General features: G+C 42.8%; 1 protein-coding gene across 1 annotated transcript; it reads left to right on the top strand.

Moving 5' to 3' along the window:
* The first annotated feature begins 9,898 nt into the window (after window positions 1-9,898).
* On the top strand, window positions 9,899-10,801 carry LOC132998097 (forkhead box protein B1-like). The gene has a single exon (XM_061067591.1). It carries the CDS (start codon window positions 9,899-9,901, stop codon window positions 10,799-10,801), a length of 903 nt encoding a protein of 300 aa, XP_060923574.1.
* The last annotated feature ends 12,171 nt before the right edge of the window (window positions 10,802-22,972 follow it).

Genomic DNA, 22,972 nt, shown 5'->3' with positions numbered 1-22,972 from the left:
AGACCAAACTAAATGTAGACTGGATGAAATAAATGTTTTTCAAAGACCATAACTGTCATATGAGGTCGTTAAATGGGCTGAAAGGTGATGACTGAACCACAAGATGGCTGCCAGAGATACTTCAGCTTCCTGTTTGTACAGTAAGAGGAAGTGGAGACGCGTCGTCCATCTTTCTTTATGGACAGCGCCCTCTGCTGGGGACACAGAGGCTGCTTCGTTACGTAGAAACACGATCCTGAAACGAAACAGTTCAAGATGTTTCAGAATTTACTGAACCTTATGTTTTTCCTTTACATCCCTTCTTATTCTCTCCTTCCTTCTTTTTTCTTCCTTTCCTATTTCCTCTCCTTCCCCTCCTTCCTTCCCCTCCTTTCTTTCCTTTGTCCATCTTTCCTTTCCTGAATTCTACCCGAACTCTCTCTCTTCTTGACCTTGTGACCTTCTCCTCTGTGTAAATGAAGGAATAGAGAAACGTTGTGAGTTTTCCCCGCTGATGTCTCCTCCGGTGGTGTTTTCTCCGGCGTGCCCGGGGATCCGTCCCGACAGTAAACGCCGTCGGGGTCGAGCTGAGCGGCGAGCTAACGCCTCTCCGGTGTCCCTTCAGCCATCAGAGCTGTGGACTCTTCTCCGGGAGGAGACGGCCTCATTTCCTCCTCCGGCCTCCTCCCGGGAACCCGGCGAGCAGTTTAAGTGATTTCATCTCCGAGCTTCCCCATAAGTGCGGCAAACATCCTCCTTTAAAGCCTGTGAATTGTAAAACACGATGTCTGTGATGTTACTTTTTTTTTCCCCGACGAGTCTTTTTAAAAAGCTCAGCCATCACCGCCGCCATCCGAGGAGACGAGCTAATTAAATTGGTACATTTTACAAGTCTTACTCAATAAATCTGAATAAATTAACAAGGCATTACTAAGGCTGCTACATTAAATTTGCATAGTGCATTTAATGAATATGCAACCGCGAGTGAAAGGTCTGCCACTGTGAACCCCGGCGAATTAGCATAACTACTTCCAGCATGTTTCTTAAATAATGCTCTCATTTGCACATCACTGAGTTGGCTAATTCTGGCTTCGGCAGGGGCGGCCTCGTAATTAAAGAATCCCACTTTAATTTTTAATGAAGTTTATGTTACATCAATCCTGACAATAATGAGGGGGACGTGGAAACAAAAAGGCTGCTAATAATTAAATTCACAAACCAGTTTGAGGGATAATAACTCCTGAGGAGGAATTACATGACTAATTATTAATTAAATATTCATAGCATCATGCAGCACAGAGAGGTGGCGTCGGCGGTGGCGTTGGCTGTCAGCAGCCGCCCGGACGCCGGCGGAGCCCAGATGCCAAACGGCTTTTATCTGTGAAGGACTTGAGCGGCTGGCGGCGGCGGCGCTCCACGCCGTCATTAACTGTGATGACCCCCCGAACTACACCAGGCTGTAATTGGCGGCGGTTCAGTCGCCGATCTCTGACTCTGTTTCTTTAATAGAAACAATGATAAAAGTGGCGATTGTGTTTGTAAAATAGGTAAATAAATAAACTCCACTCGGTTTCCTCCCGAAAGCATCGAAGCTTCTGTTAGTGAAGGAGATTTAAACATTTTAAACATATCAAATATGAGTAAAGACGACGACACGTCTTCACTTCCTCCAAATGAAGCCAAAATATGACCAAAATATTACATATAATTTGCCTCCTCCATGGTAGCAGAACATGGACGTTAAATAAATGTTTCTCAAATACTTGGGGATAGTGGGAGGAGCTGGAGATATGTCATCCATCTTTATTTTCAGTCTTAGATTCTGTTCTTACTTTAAAAAACTTTTATTCTTATGTATTCATGAAACAAAGAGTATAATTTAAAAAAATTATGAATTAAACTTGAGTGGAAAAAAAATCCAGGTCGGTTTTTAACTTCCAGTCCAGGTTTTCCTTCCTCACAGTCAGAATTCCAGGTCAAAGTTTACCTCCAACCTTCAAAAAAACACGAAGTGGACAAGACACTTTGCAGGAAGAAGTAGAAGCAGAAAGACGAAAGAGGAAGAAGATGAAGAAGAGGAAGAGGAAGAGGAAGAGGAAGAGGAAGAGGAAGAGGAAGAGGAAGAGGAAGAGGAAGAGGAAGAGGAAGAGGAAGAGGAAGAAGATGAGGAAGAGGAGGAAGAGGAAGAGGAGATCCTTCAGCAGCTGTTGATAACTGGGAGGAGCCTCCACCTGCTGCAGGTGAGTTTCCTGCCAGTTAGTTTTTTAAAAGACGTTTCAGGGATGGATGCATTTGGTTGGTTTACAGATCTCATGGTGATTAGCTGGTTTCACTTTAGAATTCGTGAGGAGGCACTGAAGGAGAAGTCTTGAGTAACAGAGGAGAGAAGGAATGAATGAGTGAGTGAGTGAGTGAGTGAGTGAGTGAGTGAGTGAGTGAGTGAGTGAGTGAAGAAGAGAAGAAGCGGGTGAAGGAGAAGGAGGGAAGGAGTGAGGCTACATCACTGTTTTAGTTTGAAAAGGTTCCGGGATCCTTGCCAGGCTGGTTTTGATCTGATATTCCAGTATGAGTTCATCTGGTTTCCAGGTCTGTATCCAGACTAGGGTTGCAAAATTCCAGGAATATTCAAAGTTGGAAACTTTCCATGGGAATTAATGGGAATTAATGGGAATTAAAGGGAATATACGGGAATATACGGGAATAAACTGGAAATTTTGTGGGTAATTTATACTAACTGTATTTACCTTGTCATATACAGACATAAATATAAACATTTTGTTGTGTCATAGGCTGATTTGAGCCCTGAGGAAACTTTGGGCACTTGACTATATGCTTCTGCATCGTTGTGTCATTCTTAACATAGGTCTTTGCACAGTATTTGCAAATGTACACAGCCTTTCCTTCTACATTGGATGGGGTGAAATGTCTCCACACATGAGATAGTGCACGTGGCATTGTTCTGTAGAATAAGATGAGAAAAAAGTTTGTAAAAAACACTAATGCAATGCCAGAGATATAAATAGTTAGCCAAACAATTGGAATAGTCTGTAATAAAATATTTTACAATTGATGGATAAATGAATGGAAATAGTCTAGATGAACAGATGAACAATCCTCAATCAGCATGCTAATATATTTTCCCAGTAATATCATGGAAACTTACCTGACTAGTCCTTCACTCTACAGCAGGCCTCAGTAGCCCTGCTGTAGAGTGAAGGATGCTGGGAGTTATCTGTGCATGTGATGGAAGAATGACCAGTGGAGGGTTGAAACTCAACGTTCCATACATCTTTAAAATAGAGTTTTGAATGATGTTTTTATTGCTCAGTGTTTAATTTGCAATTTTTTCTTTTTTTCAAAATTCCCAAAATTCCCGAGTTTAATATTCCCGTGGAAACTTTCCGGAAACTTTCCGCCCCTTTGCAACCCTAATCCAGACTGACTCCAGATCTGGATCCAGACTGCCTCCAGGTCTGTGCAGCTGAGGCTCTGCTGGGATCCTGTGTTTTTCCGCCTCGTGCCGTCATCATCTGTCAAAGTGTTTCTTAACGAGCGCCGGCATCTCATTCGCTCTTCAGACACTAATCACTTCTCTAATTAGCAGCTCTCCTGAAGACGCCGTTCGTTAACTAATCAGCTTCCGATTTGCTTAATCAGCGGTTTAATTGGAGTAATGGCCTCCTGCTCGCAGCCAGTGGAGTGTGACATCGTGTGGGAGGAGCTGGGAGGTTTTCATTACAGAGTGAGCGCCTCCTGCAGGGCTCAGAGGTCACTACAACCTCCTGATATTGTGTTTGTTGAGTGGAAGCAGAGCTGAGTTTAGATGAACTTATCAAAATCTGCTTTATGGATCAAGTTTATGAAAAGTACTACAACTACTGTAGTTCCATAGGAGTAGACATACAGCTGTGGACAAATAAAAAACTGAACTAATAAGTTAAAGAAGGGTCCGAAAAGAAAGCAGGAGAATGGTTATTAACTTGATCCGTGCTGATTCAAACATTCAGATATTTCTGAAATTATTAGACGGAATGAAATGCTCTTAACGTTCTCTGCTTTATCTTCCTACTCCATATTGTGAATAATACATGTGTTTAATTTTAAGTGTTATGCTTCTTTTAGCTCTGAGGGTTCTTCAGAATTATTCCTTGTCCTTAGTGAGTCGTCCTCAAACTCTTCTACAATATTCTGTCACTTTTTATAGATTGTGTGCAGAACCTTTTATAAACGGTCTGTGGTGAAGAGTGAAGTTTGAAAACTTTGTGGTCATCCCACCTTGTTCCTCTGCACAGAAGATTTTATACTCACTGTTTTTCATCAAATGAAACTGAATTTACTTTATTACTGTTCACCTGTGTGGTTTATATATAAGTTTGAATGATTCACTGAACTGTTGTTATTTTTTCATGCGACTTCAGACCAAAGTTCACAACTTTTCAAAAATAAAATCTCTGTAATTCATCATTGCAGCAACAAAACAAACATTGTGCTTTTACTTTGAAGACAAAAACAGACATTTTGCAGATTTCTGCTTCAGTCTTGAACTTTATTTACATGTGTGAGTGGACGTTTCTAACAGTGACGACTTCCTGTGCAGCTTCCTGATGAAGACCATGCAGAGAGTTGAGAGCTGATGGAATCATGAACAGACTGAGGATCATCGCTGGAGACGTCGACACTTGAAGATCAGGAGGTAAGTCACACGGGGTTTGACCTTTGACCTTCCTCTGGGGTTGCAGTTTCAGACATGGAGGCAGAAGGATCAACTGAATATTGATTAGTTGAGATTATTCACAGCGATTATTGACATATTTAGAGTCAAATCAACTGTTAAGCACGAATGCATGATTTCCATCCAATGGGTGCAGTGTGTGTGTGTGTGTGTGTGTGTGTGTGTGTGTGTGTGTGTGTGTGTGTGTGTGTGTGTGTGTGTGTGTGTGTGTGTGTGTGTGTGTCCATATTGAAACAGTGTAATTGAGTGATTTACGTTGTTGTGAATTGTCTCCTTCTCCTGATAAATCAGCTTCTTTAATAGAGGGTGTGTGTGTTTGTGTGTGTGAGGGGGGGGGGGGAGTAGTGGTGTGTGTGTGTTGTGGGAATGGGGGGGGGAGGTTGTAGGCAGCCTGCTGGGTGGTAACGGCCATGACACGTTCAGTGGCACCCATTCATTTATTTCATAATAAGGGTCTGAATAACCTGCGGTGGCAGCGGTGGGGGGGGACGGGGGGGGGACGGGGGCGTGTCATTAATCCGTCACAAATTGGAAACACGGCGGCGGCTCCGTGAGTCACCAGCAGAGTTTAACCACACACACACAGACACACACACACACACACACACACACACACACACACACACACACTCATTATCTGATGCTGTCTGAAGCTCGTCCTCAGTTACCAACGGTTACCAACATCAACGACTGTAAACAATTTAATATATATGTTCTAATAAAAACAACAAGACCATCAGTGAGTGTATATAAATATGATCAGTGACTGTATATAAAGATGATCAGTGACTGTATATAAAGATGATCAGTGACTGTATATAAAGATGATCAGTGACTGTATGTAAAGATGATCAGTGACTGTATATAAAGATGATCAGTGACTGTATATAAAGAGGATCAGTGACTGTATATAAAGAGAATCAGTGACTGTATATAAAGAGGATCAGTGACTGTATATAAAGATGAATAGTGACTGTATATAAAGATGATCAGTGACTGTATATAAAGATGATCAGTGTCTGTATATAAAGATGAATAGTGACTGTATATAAAGATGAATAGTGACTGTATATAAATATTATCAGTGACTGTATATAAAGATGATCAGTGACTGTAAATAAAGATGATCAGTGACTGTATATAAAGATGATCAGTGACTGTATATAAAGAGAATCAGTGACTGTATATAAAGATGATCAGTGACTGTATATAAAGATGATCAGTGACTGTATATAAAGAGAATCAGTGACTGTATATAAAGATGATCAGTGACTGTATATAAAGAGAATCAGTGACTGTATATAAAGATGATCAGTGACTGTATATAAAGATGATCAGTGACTGTATATAAAGATGATCAGTGACTGTATATAAAGATGATCAGTGACTGTATATAAAGATGATCAGTGACTGTATATAAAGATGATCAGTGACTGTATATAAAGATGATCAGTGACTGTATATAAAGATGATTGGTGACTGTTTATAAAGAGAATCAGTGACTGTATATAAAGATGCATACTGCTTCCTATACAATTCCTAGTTTTCCAGATGTATGAAAGCATCCATCTTGTGGTGATGACATCATCTGAGTGTTTAACACTTGTTTACAAACCTGATCAGATCACACAGATGTTACAGATGTGGTTTCTTAATTTAAATAAAGTTATATAAATATCTGTTTTAAATGTATCTAGTTTTTATTAGATACATTTAAAACAGAACCACAGTCGGCACCGCTGCTTTAATTCTGAAACTCCCACCTCATCAGATTAAAAGACAGAGGTGTCTGTGTGTGTGTGTGTGTGTGTGTGTGTGTGTGTGTGTGTGTGTGTGTGTGTGTGTGTGTGTGTGTGTGTGTGTGTGTGTGTGTGTGTGTGTGTGTGTGTGTGTGTGTGTGTGTGTGTGTGTGTGTGTGTGTGTGTGTGTGTGTGTGTGGTCTGTCTCTTTTCTCTGAGAGCAGCTGAAGTGTTGCTGGATGATGAGGAACGTGCTGAAGTGTTTCCAACTGAGCAGCTACTCTGCATTTTAAACACAGACACACAGACACACACACACACACACACAGACACACACACACTCACACACTCACACTCACACACACACACTCGCACACTCACTCACACACTCACACTCACACACAGTCACACTCACACACACTCTTAACATGTCTGTTCATTTGTATCTGCCTGATCTTCAAAGATCCTCAGTAACACAATGAGGGGAGGAATCACTCCTTAGAATATGTGTCTCATTGAAGAATAATGTGATTTTAGGATCGGTGATGATTTCTGATGGAACTTTCTGTTCCGCTGACGATCAAACTCCTTTCAGTGTCTGATACTGAATCTCACACAGACAGTGACAGACACGACTGTTGACTTATTCATTTTGATGTTAGAATAAAACACGTGTGTGTGTGGGGGGGGTCTCTGCTTGGCTCGGTGACTCTTGGCTGCAACGTCTGAAACACAGAAAAACTGTATTATTGTCCTCTATTATTATCTATTTCTCTCCGGTGTTAGAACACACACACACACACACACACACACACACACACACACACACACACACACACACACACACACACACACACTTACTGCATCTTCTCGATAATCAATGGACAACTTGTTAAATATTTTATTATTAATATTATTAATAATAATAATAACATAGAAAGTGTTTCATTCAGTTAAGTATTTATTCAACAACTTAACACACACAACAAAGAATAAACAAAGAATAAATAAAGCGTGTTTTCCTCATCACTATTAGCTTAATTATTTTAACTAATGACATAATAACTGTATGTTTTACACAATTATCATAAAATGAGTCTTTTACTCCAGTGTTGACTTTTATCTCCTTGCTCTCTGATTGGCTGCTGTGTGACCAATCATAAAACTGTGGCAGAATGACAGAGGCCTTAAAATTTCATCTCCGACTTTCATTAATATTTACACACATACACGTATATTTATATTTATGAATGATGGGATTTGTGTATATGTAAAAATTTGGAGAAAATTGAAAAAACAGAATTATATAAATGCCTGATGATGAACTGATTTTACAGCAGCTGAATAACATCAACGTTAATATTAATTAGTATTTTAACTGACACACTGGAAATTATAAAAAATGTCAAATTGTAAATCTGTCAAAAAACATTTTAGTTTGATGGAAATCATTTGTCTATTTAAAAATAAAGTCACATTTATCATCAGCTGAAATAAAAACGGTTCCCTAGTTTATTTCAATAAATCTTTGTATTTCAATGAACTTTTATTGAACCATGGAAAGAACTATATTTTCATTATTTTTTGAAAAAATTAAATAAATAAAACCGAACATGCAAAATCTTCCAAATTAAAAAACGCCACAAACAAAAGAACCCGGCAAAAAAATCTATGCTGATTATCGGTGATTAATTCTAATTAATAATAATAATTATTTGACTTAATTAATGACTTTTTTGTCTTCGTAGTGTAGTTTCTCTGAGTGTGTGTTTTCTGATCGTGTGTGTGCATCCTGAACGCTCCGTCACATCCTCAGCTCACAGGTCAAAGGTCAGACGTGTGAAAGTGTCCCCCCCCCCCTCATGTATTAAATCGGTTTAGCATTAATTTACATCTTTCAATCATCTGATGTGAAGCTGAATTTTAAAAAACAAAAACAAACATTGGCAGATTTATTTTTACAAAACAACACTTTGTCTTAAAACGGACAAATTGTCTTAAACCAAATGATTTCTTTTATTCTCTTATTGTTTATTGATTATTGATTGCTCTCGTAAATCCATAAAATCAATCAGACAGACAATTAACTAATGACTCTCACACTTAATTGAATTACTTGCTAATGGGTCCTTTCAGCCCCATAAATTCATTCAGAGCCACTTATGGTTTATTATTTATTATTATATTAATATTACTGTTATCCTGATAATAATAGTTCAATAACTAAGATGTTAATATAATATATTCATGATGCAAGGTGCGGTTCGGGGCAGAAAGATAAAAGAGAAGAAATATGGATGAAGTTCAATCATCTTTTAGATTCTGAGATTCTGAAGAACATGTTTATACAGAACGTTTAAAAGAAACGCAAAGAATAAATACAATAAATAGTTTAAATAAATAAATTTAACTGATCCGTGAAAAGAATCTTTGTGTTGGTGATTAATGATGAACGTGTGAATGAAGGTCGATGCTCAGTGACGCGTCTCAATTAAAAACCAGCTCGTTGAATCCTGTGGGAGGAGAGACGCAGTTTGAAGGTTTCACTCAGGTTCTAATAAATAAATATTTTAACTTTATTTTAGGGGGAATTTTGTTTCTTTTTCAAAACACACAAATCTAAAAAAAAATTAAGAAACGAAAATCTTCCACTGAGAATCCCGTTAAATATTACTGTCAAGTGGAAACTCCTGTGGATTCCAACGTGTTTATCATCATTTAGAACTATTGTGTTATTGTCTTATTAGGTAATAAAACATAACAACTGTTCGTTAACGCGCCTCAAACTGCGACTTCATTTGTCAGCGCAACCCACACACACACACACACACACACACACACACACGCACACACAACACACACACAGACACACAACACACACACCGTGCGTAAAATGTCTCCAAACCCACAGACCTGCACCGGGACTCGCGTCTCTTCTCCGGCTGCTCTCGGATCTTTTTGCGTCTTCAGATGAAAATGTCTTGTTGTCTCCTCCTCCTCCCCCCCCCCACTCCCTCCCTCCCTCCCTCCCTCCCCCTGGATGTGATCATGTGATGCTGAAGAAGTGGTCTCATTAATGAAGCCTCCTCTCCGGGGGTCTCCTCTGCTCCTCTGCACACGGGACCCACAGACACCGGGACACGGGGACATGGAGGAGGCAGCAGCAGCTTAGCCCCGGAGCCCGGGACACCGAGGAGCTGCACCTGGCCGGGGACCAGCACCCTGCAGCCGGGGAGGAGACGAGCCACCAGCCGCTGATTTCTAAAAACTTTCCCAGCAACTTGTCCGCGGAGCTTCGGCTCCAGGAGACGGAGCCATGCGACCCCAGCCCCGGGACCGAGTCCTCCGGTGAGCAGGGGGTGTTGGGACAAAGTTTGCACAAAGTGACTCTTCCCTGCAGACTCGAGTGGTCCTGACCCGGCTCGGCTCGGCTCGGCTCACCGGAGGGATGCCTCGCCCGGGCAGGAACACGTACAGCGACCAGAAGCCCCCCTACTCCTACATCTCTCTGACGGCCATGGCCATCCAGAGCTGCCCGGAGAAGATGCTCCCGCTCAGCGACATCTACAAGTTCATCATGGACCGGTTCCCGTACTACCGGGAGAACACGCAGCGCTGGCAGAACTCGCTCCGACACAACCTGTCCTTCAACGACTGCTTCATCAAGATCCCCCGGAGACCGGACCAGCCGGGCAAGGGCTCCTACTGGGCCCTGCACCCGAGCTGCGGGGACATGTTCGAGAACGGCAGCTTCCTGCGGCGGAGGAAGCGCTTCAAGGTGGGCAGCATGCTGGCCCTGGACCCGCTGGTTCCCAGTAAGAACCAGCAGCAGGAGGTCCAGTACCTGTCCCAGCAGGGGGCCAAGCTGCGGCTCGGGGCGCTGCACCGGGCCGGACACCTGCCCTCCCTCCCGGGCGGGTACAGCCTGGGCTCCGGGTCCCAGCCCTCCAGCTTCAAGCACCCGTTCGCCATCGAGAACATCATCTCCAGGGAGTGGAAGATGCCGGGCGGCCTGGGGGTCCTGGGGGGCTTCCCGCCCGCCGGGTACCCGCTGCACGGCCCGCTGACCCCGGCCTGGGGGCACGTGTACGGCTCCGGGATGATGGACAGCTCGCCCCCCCTCTCCATGGCCGGCGACTACTCCGCCTACGGGATGCCGCTCAAAGGGCTCTGCCACGCGGGCCAGACTCTGCCCGCCGTCCCGGTGCCCATCAAGCCCGGGATGGCCTCGCACATCCCGGCCTTCCTCGCGGCCTCGCCCCGGTCCCTGAGCCCCGGGTCCCCGCTCACCGAGCCCGGGGAGGCGCTGCCCTCCTCGGCCTCGCTGCAGGCCGTGGTGGCGGTGCACTGACCGGAGCCGGAACCCTTCTCCTTTTTATATATTACATAAAAACACTTAAAGGGAAAATGAGGAACTTCTCCAAAGCAGAGTTTTGTCTCCAGGACTAAAGAAGATTCCACTCTGCGTGTTTTTCTGAAGAGAAAGTGAAGAATCATCGAAGTTTCAACGTGTTTTCACTTGGTGTAAAGAAACAGCAGCTTGACCTCTGACCTCCGACAGACAATAATCAAGAAATAATTAGGAATAATTATAAACAGATTTCATTTCGATTATTTTCTAGATCTGATTCAAAAAAACGTTGAGATTCAGGGTTTTTTTGTTTCTTCAGTTTTTTCCTCCGGAGACAAATGATTCTGATCTTTTGTGTTTTTCAGTCTTTTCTCCTCAAATTGAAAGAAACAGATTAATAACTTTGACTTTTCTCTGTCTGCTCTTTCTTTTCTGCCACAGAAGAAAAAGAAGTTACTTAAAAAATGTGTATAAAAAACAGAAAAATCGAAATGCAAACTTGCATTTATTAAACCAAATAATGATGCAGTTTTTAGTTATTTTAGTTTTTTTTATATGGATATGAACAATCGCAGAGAAGAAGAAATTAGTCTTGAATCATATATTTATGTCAGAGGTTCTGCACAGTTAGAAAAACCCACTGCAGATATTTGACCATGAATGCATCGTTGGACTGTCTCATGCACTTTTTAAATATGACCCTGGATGTTTTGAAGCCGTGTCGGTTTGATTTAAGGTTTTTAAAACGTGTTGAATCGAGCCGCTCTCTGTTTGTCTGTATTTGCTGCATGAAGCTCAACGTCAGAAAAAAAGGAAAAATATTTCAGTGTTTGTAATTTTTTCTTTTCTCTTTTCCTTTCGGGCTGAAATCATAACGCATGACCGACGGGCGTCTGCCTCCCTGAGCTGTGACTGCTCATTCACACCCATTAAAAAAACCTTCTTGAGAAAACACATGTGAAGGAGCCTGTTATTATCACAACATCTGTGCACAGCTGGAGGCTGGTTGCAAATTGAACATGAAATAATATATATTTGTCAGCGGGTAAAAAATCTCCACGTGTTTGATTGAAGAGACTTTTCTTCTTTTTCTCTTTCAAACATGGTTTTTAAAAGTGAAATCATCAGAATTTAACAAATCTAATTTCTAATCTGTCGTTCAAAAATGAGAAAGATGAATTCAGATACTTCAGTCGACACACGTTCAGTTTTATCTTGTGTTTTAATTCATCTTCACGTGAAGATAATTTCATCGTAAATGAACCTGTCGGACGTTAATCTTCATACGTCTTATTTTTAATGATATAAAAAGAGAAAAAGCTGTAAACTTTAACAAGATAATAAATCAGCTCATATATGTCAATTACATAATTGATAATTCGCCTCAGCTCAAAGAAAAAAAACAGCTTGACTTGAGCAGAATTTTAATTTTAATTTTCCACCTGTCGCAGAACAATTCTTCCAAGAACCAAAGTGAACGTTTGTTCCGAGCGTCGGACTCTGAGCATCTGTGACTGTCACACGTTCAACTGACTCCAGATCAGTTTCTAACACATTATCTTAAATATCAAACAGATCTCAGACAGTTTATCATTATTAATTTAAAAGAGAGGATGCACATTAAATCAAATATATCCAACACGTAAATGTTGCAGTTTTAATCATTTTTCATCTGCAGTTTGACGGTTAAAAAGAATCAATGACATACGGACACATGTATAAAAACATACACAGACATTTCAAATGAATAATTAATAACAGGTCTCTTCAAACTAAAATAAAAAAAATCCTGGATTTAGGTTGGATTGTGATGATTTGTCAAATTAAACACTTGTGATCAATATATCAGCTGATCATCATCTACACTTTGTTTATTCTGGTTTCACAGTGGGACCTGTCAGATGGTGGAATGTTGGTTGCCGTGGCGATGACAGGTTTTATTACAGCAGGGGACAGACTAGAAATTAAATTTGGAACAAAACTCACAATATCACTGTAAATGCTTCTGTCCAGGAGACTTCAGTTAAACGATATGAACACAAAACTCATGTTGTGATTATTGTGACAGACTTTTTTTTTTATTTAAAATGTTATGTTTCCTGACGTCTGGAGAATAAAGATTGTGACCGAAGCGTTTCTGTAGCTTCTCTTATTAATCTGCTGTTTGTGTTTAACTTTATTTTGTCGTCTGTTCGTCTCTGAACATTTAGTTTCTGCAGCAGATCTTAAAAAGCATCTTTTCATGAAGCTCCACAGTTTAGTTGATTCGGTTGTGAAACGGTTTCGTCAGATCTTTTGAGTTTTATGCAGAAATATTACAACTAGGAAACTGTGACATCATCACATGACCTGTCTCCTGATCAATAACTGCAGCGCCTTCAGTTTGAGTATTAATCATATTTTGATTCATCGTTGAGCTTCAACTGTAAAAAGCCCCCAACTCTGCATTGGGTTCTGTAAATGTTCTGCATAATGATCTAATAATGATCTAATAATGATCTAATAATGATCTAATTATCAGCTGATAACATGGATCAGTTTCATTAAAACACTTACACCTTTTAAGAGACTATCTGCTTTTAAATCTGTAAAATATCACATCTGTTCATATTGGAGGAATTGATCTTTTAAACATTGAACAACACAAACTGATCACTGATCAGTGTTTTATCAACAGTGAGAGAATGGAAACAATCTGAGTTCAAGGCTCTGATTGGACGGTTTGATCTGATGTCACTAAAATATGAAAACTCTGGTTAAAAAGCCGCAGCAGAGATGAAAATAAAGATAAACGGTTTTGTCAGAGTCGACTTCAGGCTTCACGTTAAAAACCTCGGCTCGGCTGCAGCGTCTGTGTCTTTAATATTAAATTCATCAGTTTTATATACGTTTGCTTCCTGAAGTAGAAAATATAAAAAGGTAGTGACTCTGTTAATCTAAGTTTAATTTCAAACACAGACAGAAAACTTTGGTCAGGTTTAAATTATCACAAGACGACTGCTCGTCCGCAACAACCAAATATTTTCATAATAAATAATGCTTTCCTTCATCAGTCTGTTGTTATAGATTAACGTCAGTCCGATCCTTCGCTGAAGCCAAACACATTTTAATAGATTTCATCTGAACAACTAGAAAATATCCACATTGTTGACATGTTGCTCAGAAATTAAATCAATTAATCAAAGAATCATTTCACCTGCATGGGTCTGACCTGATCTGTTGCCACGGCAACTCGTGCCCAAATCGGGTGTGAAAAGGACCAATAAGAATTCATCCTGGGTCACATGACGTGATGCTTTGATTTAAGTTAACGAAGGTTTTGTCGTCTCCGACTGTTTTAACTCGATGTTCGTGATGTTGAACCTAGCGTGTCCTGTTAACCTAGAAGTTAACATGATGCAATACGCACCTCAACAATAGGGGCAGTGTTGGGGCAGATACTTGCCTTTGTAATGACATCATTGATTTAACGTCACGTCTCGTCTGCGATGACACAGACGTTAGCATCGACAAACCTCCTCCAGTGTCGCTAAGTTTATTATTTGCAGAACCCAAATCTGGAAGTTCTGTTCGGTCTGAGTTCTGTGGTGTGCCCTCTAGTGGAATAACGCAGTACAACGAGTATGTGAACAATTCTTTAAACTTGCTAAACTGTGGCTAGCCATTTCAAAACCAAGGCTGTTACTGATTTAATTATGTTCTTAAGACACATCTCGATAACTGTTATTATTATATCTTTACACTGATTGTTTGTGAATTTTTATATTATTTGTTGTAAAGCACTTTGTTACTTGCATTGAAAGTGCTATACGAATATAGTTGTTATTATTATTATACATTTCAGTGACAACGCATCAGGTCATGGACATGAGCACGTTGTCAGGTGACGGGAAAGAAGTCGCTCACTGTGTTTAAGTTGTTTCAACTTTTTGTCCTATTTTCAAAACACCTGCATTCATGAGAGAATGTTGTGATCAGGTTTAACAAAGTTTAATCACTGCAGTTTAATATTAAGATAATAATTAGAAACTGTGTGTGTGTGTGTGTGTGTGTGTGTGTGTGTGTGTGTGTGTGTGTGTGTGTGTGTGTGTGTGTGTGTGTGTGTGTGTGTGTGTGTGTGTGTGTCTGGTGTGTAAACACTGGGCGGTTTGTGGCGAGCGGTGAATTAGCAGCAGGCAGCGTCTGAGCGGCCGTGAGGGATTAGCCAGTTAACACCTCCCCGCTGCCAAACGCCATTGTGCTCCGTCAATGCGTATAGGTCTTTGAGTGCGTTGCCGAGAGACGACGACTGTTGCGGTAAAAATGTCAGTTAGTGACACACACACACACACACACACACACCCTCACACACACACACACACGTTTAGTGACCACACACGAGTAAAACAAATGAGGTTTAAAGAGGAAAACTCTGCTGCTGTTGACTCAGAGAAGAAAAGAGAAACTCAACAGAAGTAACTCAAATATTTACTGAGCTAAAAGTGATCGAGTGAAAACACACGGAGGATTTTACAGGATTCGGAGCGAAGGTCGAGAATCATGACGTCTCCGCTCCTTTTTATATATCATAAAATAACAAACTTATCTGAAACATGAACGTCAGTGTGAGAGGAACAAACTAAAATAACAATCATTTATTTAACTTAAACTTTCACTTCAAACCAACAGAACCAGGTTCAGTTTGATCCAGACCCAGAACTCCTCTTCTGCTCTGAGGAACCGTTCACACCTGATGTTCAGAGCTTCAGACTGAACTGAAGAGTCTGAAGCTCTGAGACTAACCAGGTGTGAACGAGTCCTGAAACACGACCGGAGTTTTCCACGTGAAACGAGAACAGCAGCTTTAACAAGTCTCTGTTTCAGAGGCTGGAGAAGTCCAGAGTCCGGTGGAATGTCAGTCGTAACCATGGCAACAGGGATGAGGTTTAAAACTCCAAGTGTCGGTGTGGACGGAGCCGGAACCAAACAGGACTGATTCCTCAACTGAGAAACACCTGAATCATTTAATTTCATTGAGAATCTTCACAAACTCAGTGTTAATATTTGTTTATTCAACAACTGGTCACAGACGAATCAGTTTCATCTCGCTGAGCTTCACTTAGCTTAGCATAAAGACTGGAAGCAGAGGGAAACTGTTAGCCTAGCTCCCTCAGGAGACAAAACAATAATGCAACTCCTGATTTACACGAGTCTTTTTTTCTCAGAAACAGAAACGTGAAAGTGAGACGTCGTGTTTCTGAGCTTCAGGAACACAAACCCTGTGACTCGGTGCCTCTCGTCTGTCGCTTTCCCTTCGGCGCCGCCAGGCAGATCACCAAGAACACAATCTGTCGCCGAGCGTGGCGGCTGCCAGCGTCTGAATTAATCATCCGTCGCAGCTAGAGGTGAATCTGTTTGATTTCATGTGTGACCCAAATAACAAGGCTTCCCCCTGCGAGACGTGAATGATGCAGTGACGAGAAGGAACCGGAGATTCTGTCTGAAACAATCCAGAACTAAAACATTAGAAACTGCTTTTTATTCTGATGCTGAATATGAAAGAGTAACTTTAATGTTTGGTTTAATTTCCTTCTTTTCACGTGATTCCTTATAAGTTATATTTATTTGAATTTGTGATAAAATAATAAATATATTTCACTCAGAGTTCATTTAGTTCAGCTTTAGAGTTTCAGACTAATGTCCCAGATAAAAAGAAAAACAGATCTGTAAATTAAAATCTAATAATTAATAATTTGTTTAACAAATTCTCTCTCTCGCTCTCTCCCTCTCTCTCTCTCTCTCTCTCTCTCTCGCTCTCTCTCTCTCTCTCTCTCTCTCTCTCTCTCTCTCTCTCTCTCTCTCTATTTTCTAATATGTATCTTATTGTTGTTGGTTTTTCATCATTTCTTTCAGACCTTTTGGTGAATTACACCTTTATTTATTTGAAGTTTAATCTCTTTTGTTTCGAATGACTTTCAGATCATTAAAGAGAAGTTTTGTGTCGACACTAAAAACACAAAGAAACACAAGTCAACATGTTTCATCTCTTGTTTGGTGACATGTTGAGATTTCTTCTTCCTGTGACTCGACTGTCGTTGTGACGCTCTTTGTGATTATAATAATAATGTCATATATATATATATATATATATATATGGATATGGATAAGTATACATACGACACTTTTAAGACACAGTAACAAAGTATTTGACATGTTTGAAAATGGATGAAAACATTAACAGACGAATAAAACTGCTGGCGGCTGCAGGCTCCTCCCCCACATGACTGACAATTAGTCCTACTAGGAGGAAGAAGGGGGGGGGGTGCTGCTGAGAAAGCACTGCCTGGGAACAGGAGGAGGTGGGGGGGGTTGTTCGGGGGAGGGATTTTATTGCCGATGAATTAGAGTCGTTTTCTTTTCACACACCCACTAACTAACCTCCCTCCTCCTCCCCCTCCCTGCTCTCTAAATGGTTTGTGGCGGGCAGCTCCTCCCTCCCAGAGTGCACCTGTGCGTGATGATGATGAGGATGATGATCATGTGTGTGTGTGGAGGGGGGGGGGGGCCTGCAGCCGTCAGGTGGGTTGAACGCCGCCGTAAACCGTCAGTGAACTCATGAACCCAGAGAGAAAAAGTTTAACAGATTCTGTAGATTCAGGAAAAAACTTCAGAGACGACGAGTCGAGAGAAAGAAACTATTTTGTAAATATCAACACAATAAGTTTTATTAAGTGTAAATAACACAATAAGCTGTAAATAATAATGAATTATAGTGTTCATAATACTATAAACAGTACAGTAAATAATAAAATGTACTACATCTATACTCTAAGTATACTATATATACACAATTATGCATTCCTTTTTCTGGAGCTTTTATTTTGAAAAGTTGTGAACTTGGGTCTGAAGACTGTCCCTTGTTTAATAGACTCACAAATAGTCGACATGTCAAACTTATATATAAACCACACAAGTGAACACAAACAATAAAAAGACGACTCACTAATGACAAGGAACATTTCTGAATTATCAACACAAGAAAACACAATATTGTTATAAAATAGAATCTATAGACAAAAGTGTATCATTCGACCCTCAGTAAGTTTATTAGGGCCCGAGCACTGATCAAAGGATCAGGGAGGACCCTATTGTTATTGTAAGGATTATTTATTATTATAATTATTATTATTCAGGCAAATGAATTGGCTTTTTGAGGGCTTTAACATGCTCAACTTCTTACCAAAATTTGCAGAAAGTTAGAAAGTGGTGAAAATTTACGTATTCTGAAGGAATTTTCAATGGGCGTCGCAAAATGGCTCAACGGTGCCCCTGAGACCCCTGGTACGTGTTCACATTGACCGGTCTTCACAAAAATCAATAGACAGGTGTATCATGACCAGACAAACAAAAGAGTCTTTAGGTGCAATTGGAAAAACGCAACAGGAAGCCTGCAATTTTGCATTTAGTGGCCATTTTGGCCATATTCCACATTTTTACTTTGATGTACTTGTACCAGGGTTTTCATCGGATCAACTTCAAATTTAGTTATTATTATTATTATTATTCAGGCAAATGAATTGGCTTTTTGAGGGCTTTAACATGCTCAAATTCTTACCAAAATTTGCAGAAAGTTAGAAAGTGGTGAAAATTTACGTATTCTGGTTTAAATTGATTTTCTTATGTTATCAAAAAGGGCAGAAACTCTTATATTGTATCTGTAGACACTGTAGATCACATGACCAGAGAAACCTGAGTTTGTTCTGAACCTTTCAGCTGTGACAGGTTTTATTTTAAACTGTTTAATTATTGGAGGGCAGATATCTGATGTTGTTCATTGAGCTCTCTCTCTCTCTCTCTCTCTCTCTCTCTCTCTCTCTCTCTCTCTCTCTCTCTCTCTCTCTCTCTCTCTCTCTCTCTCTCTCTCTCTCTCTCTCTCTCTCCGGCTCGGTGAACTCGCCCTCGGGCGTCACGCTGCAGGTTCCAGTTGTTTGGTTGTAAAACAGCCTCTCCTGTATTTGGAGAATGTGTCAGGTGATCACAGACTCTGTCAGCGTTAATAACCGCTCGGAGCTTCTGCCTCCAGCTTCAGCTTCGTCCGCGCTGAGGATGTAAATTTACGACTCCGTTCAGGAATCTTATCTTCAGCCGTGACCGTAAAGTAACACCCAGCGCCGACACTTCAAAGCTGCTGCGAGAGCCGAGGTGTCAGGGACCAGCCCAGAGCCGAGAGGGGAGGAACCCGCAGATTGATGAGGTGTCGGAGATGATTGTTAGGAGGAAAGAAACATTTAGTGAAAGAGAAGAACTGGAGCTCCACGTTCCTGCAGCTGTGAGGAAAAGGACACGTCGGGCCTGAGGGGTTAGGAGGAGTTGTGACAGGAAAGGCAGCTTCCACATGAAGAGAGGAGGTCCATCAGCTTCCACACATGGAGAGAGGAGGTCCATCAGGTTCCATATGGAGAGAGGAGGTCCAACAGGTTCCACATGGAGAGAGGAGGTCCATCAGCTTCCACATGGAGAGAAGGGGACCATCAGATTCCACATGGAGAGAGGAGGTCCATCAGCTTCCACATGGAGAGAGGAGGTCCATCAGGTTCCTCATGGAGAGAGGAGGTCCAGCAGCTTCTACATGGAGAGAGGAGGTCCATCAGCTTCCACATGGAGAGAAGGGGACCATCAGATTCCACATGGAGAGAGGAGGTCCATCAGCTTCCACATGGAGAGAGGAGGTCCATCAGGTTCCTCATGGAGAGAGGAGGTCCATCAGCTTCCACATGGAGAGAGGAGGTCCATCAGGTTCCACATGGAGAGAGGAGGTCCAGCAGCTTCTACATGGAGAGAGGAGGTCCATCAGCTTTCACATGGAGAGGAGGACCATCAGCTTCCACATGGAGAGAGGAGGTCCATCAGGTTCCACATGGAGAGAGGAGGTCCAGCAGCTTCTACATGGAGAGAGGAGGTCCATCAGCTTCCACATGGAGAGAAGGGGACCATCAGATTCCACATGGAGAGAGGAGGTCCATCAGCTTCCACATGGAGAGAGGAGGTCCATCAGGTTCCTCATGGAGAGAGGAGGTCCATCAGCTTCCACATGGAGAGAGGAGGTCCATCAGGTTCCACATGGAGAGAGGAGGTCCAGCAGCTTCTACATGGAGAGAGGAGGTCCATCAGCTTTCACATGGAGAGGAGGACCATCAGCTTCCACATGGAGAGAGGAGGTCCATCAGCTTCCACATGAAGATAGGAGGTCCATCAGCTTCCAACATGGAGAGAGGAGGTCCATCAGCTTCCACACATGAAGATAGGAGGTCCATCAGGTTCCATATGGAGAGAGGAGGTCCAACAGGTTCCACATGGAGAGAGGAGGTCCATCAGCTTCCACATGGAGAGAAGGGGACCATCAGATTCCACATGGAGAGAGGAGGTCCATCAGCTTCCACATGGAGAGAGGAGGTCCATCAGGTTCCTCATGGAGAGAGGAGGTCCAGCAGCTTCTACATGGAGAGAGGAGGTCCATCAGCTTCCACATGGAGAGAAGGGGACCATCAGATTCCACATGGAGAGAGGAGGTCCATCAGCTTCCACATGGAGAGAGGAGGTCCATCAGGTTCCTCATGGAGAGAGGAGGTCCATCAGCTTCCACATGGAGAGAGGAGGTCCATCAGGTTCCACATGGAGAGAGGAGGTCCAGCAGCTTCTACATGGAGAGAGGAGGTCCATCAGCTTTCACATGGAGAGGAGGACCATCAGCTTCCACATGGAGAGAGGAGGTCCATCAGGTTCCACATGGAGAGAGGAGGTCCAGCAGCTTCTACATGGAGAGAGGAGGTCCATCAGCTTCCACATGGAGAGAAGGGGACCATCAGATTCCACATGGAGAGAGGAGGTCCATCAGCTTCCACATGGAGAGAGGAGGTCCATCAGGTTCCTCATGGAGAGAGGAGGTCCATCAGCTTCCACATGGAGAGAGGAGGTCCATCAGGTTCCACATGGAGAGAGGAGGTCCAGCAGCTTCTACATGGAGAGAGGAGGTCCATCAGCTTTCACATGGAGAGGAGGACCATCAGCTTCCACATGGAGAGAGGAGGTCCATCAGCTTCCACATGAAGATAGGAGGTCCATCAGCTTCCAACATGGAGAGAGGAGGTCCATCAGCTTCCACAGGGAGAGAGGAGGACCATCAGCTTCCACATGGAGAGAGGAGGTCCATCAGCTTCCACATGAAGAGAGGAGGTCCATCAGCTTCCACATGAAGAGAGGAGGTCCATCAGCTTCCACATGGAGAGAGGAGGTCCATCAGGTTCCAACATGGAGAGAGGAGGTCCATCAGCTTCCACATGGAGAGAGGAGGTCCATCAGCTTCCAACATGGAGAGAGGAGGTCCATCAGCTTCTACATGGAGAGAGGAGGTCCATCAGGTTCCTCATGGAGAGAGGAGGTCCATCAGGTTCCACATAGAGAGAAGAGGTCCATCAGCTTCCACATGGAGAGAGGAGGTCCGTCAGCTTCCACAAGAAGAGAGGAGGTCCATCAGCTTCCAACATGGAGAGAGGAGGTCCGTCAGGTTCCACATGGAGAGAGCAGGTCCATCAGCTTCCACATGGAGAGAGGAGGTCCATCAGCTTCCACATGGAGAGAGGAGGTCCATCAGGTTCCACATGGAGAGAGGAGGTCCATCAGCTTCCACATGGAGAAAAGAGGTCCATCAGCTTCCACATGGAGAGAAGAGGTCCATCAGGTTCCACATGGAGAGAGGAGGTCCATCAGCTTCCACATGGAGAGAGGTGGTCCATCAGCTTCCACAAGAAGAGAGGAGGTCCATCAGCTTACAACATGGAGAGAGGAGGTCCATCAGGTTCCTCATGGAGAGAGGAGGTCCATCAGCTTCCACATAGAGAGAGGAGGTCCATCAGCTTCCACATGGAGAGAGGAGGTTCATCAGGTTCCTCATGGAGAGAGGAGGTCCATCAGCTTCCAACATGAAGAGAGGAGGTCCATCAGCTTCCAACATGAAGAGAGGAGGTCCATCAGCTTTCACAAGAAGAGAGGAGGGCCATCATCTTCCAACATGAAGAGAGGGGGTCCATCAGCTTCCGCATGGAGAGAGGAGGTCCATCAGCTTCCACATGGAGAGAGCAGGTCCATCAGGTTCCACATGGAGAGAGGAGGTCCATCAGCTTCCACATGGAGAGAGGAGGTCCATCAGCTTCCACATGGAGAGAGGAGGTCCATCAGCTTCCAACATGAGGAGAGGAGGTTCATCAGCTTCCACATGGATAGAGGAGGTCCATCAGCTTCCACATGGAGAGAGGAGGTCTATCAGGTTCCACATGGAGATAGGAGGTCCATCAGCTTCCACATGGAGAGAGGAGGTCCATCAGCTTCCACATGGAGAGAGGAGGTCCATCAGCTTCCAACCAGCAACAGTCAGCAGGTTCTGACCCAGATCATCACCACGACCCGACAGGTTCTCTGAAGTCAGTGTTTCTCACGTGAAGCAGCAGCAGGTTGTCGGGTCCGACTCATCACCAGAAGATCTGGAACCTACGCAGGTTTCCAAGTGGACGTCTTCATCTTCTACGTGTCCACCTCCCTCTTCTTCATCCTTCTTCTCCTTCCAATGAACAAAACAATAACGACAAACTGACCAAACTATAAAACCTTCAAAGTGTTTAACTTCAGTAAACATTTAAACGTTTGTCTCCTGGTTTAATAAGTCACTTCCTGTTTCTGTCTCTCGTTTCTTCTTCATGTTTTATTGACGACAGTAAAAACCTGCAGCTTCTTTCATAGCGTTTCATCATCTGCTGTGAATAACACATGTGTGGTTTGACAGCGGGGGGGCGCTCTGTGCACCTGTGTGTCTTCTTCTTCTTCTTCTCTGCTCCTCCTTCCCTCTCCACACACTCGTCTGTTGGTTAATTAACGTTTAGACGCTGTCACACGTCGGCCTGAAGTCTCTAATTAACGCTCGCTAACGACGGCGAGGAGCTGGTGATTAATTGCAGCTCAACACGAGGACGTCAGCTGATATTTAAGTTGAATTGTTTTGATATTTTAGACTTGAATCCCGTCTCGTTCGGATTCATTCGACCGAAACTAAAACGTGTTGCTGTCAAAACAGGGATCTGGTTTGTGTTGATCCTCCTGGTTGATCTGCACTGAAGATTTAAGAGTCGTTATTGTTTCATC

Source organism: Limanda limanda, chromosome 3 (genome assembly GCF_963576545.1).
Source record: "Limanda limanda chromosome 3, fLimLim1.1, whole genome shotgun sequence".
Lineage (NCBI taxonomy): Eukaryota > Metazoa > Chordata > Actinopteri > Pleuronectiformes > Pleuronectidae > Limanda > Limanda limanda.
This window is presented reverse-complemented; position numbering and strand designations above follow the sequence as displayed.

Bases quoted from the DNA above. Each gene is read 5' to 3' on its own strand.
- LOC132998097 (XM_061067591.1), top strand. From the start codon at position 9,899: ATGCCTCGCCCGGGCAGGAACACGTACAGCGACCAGAAGCCCCCCTAC.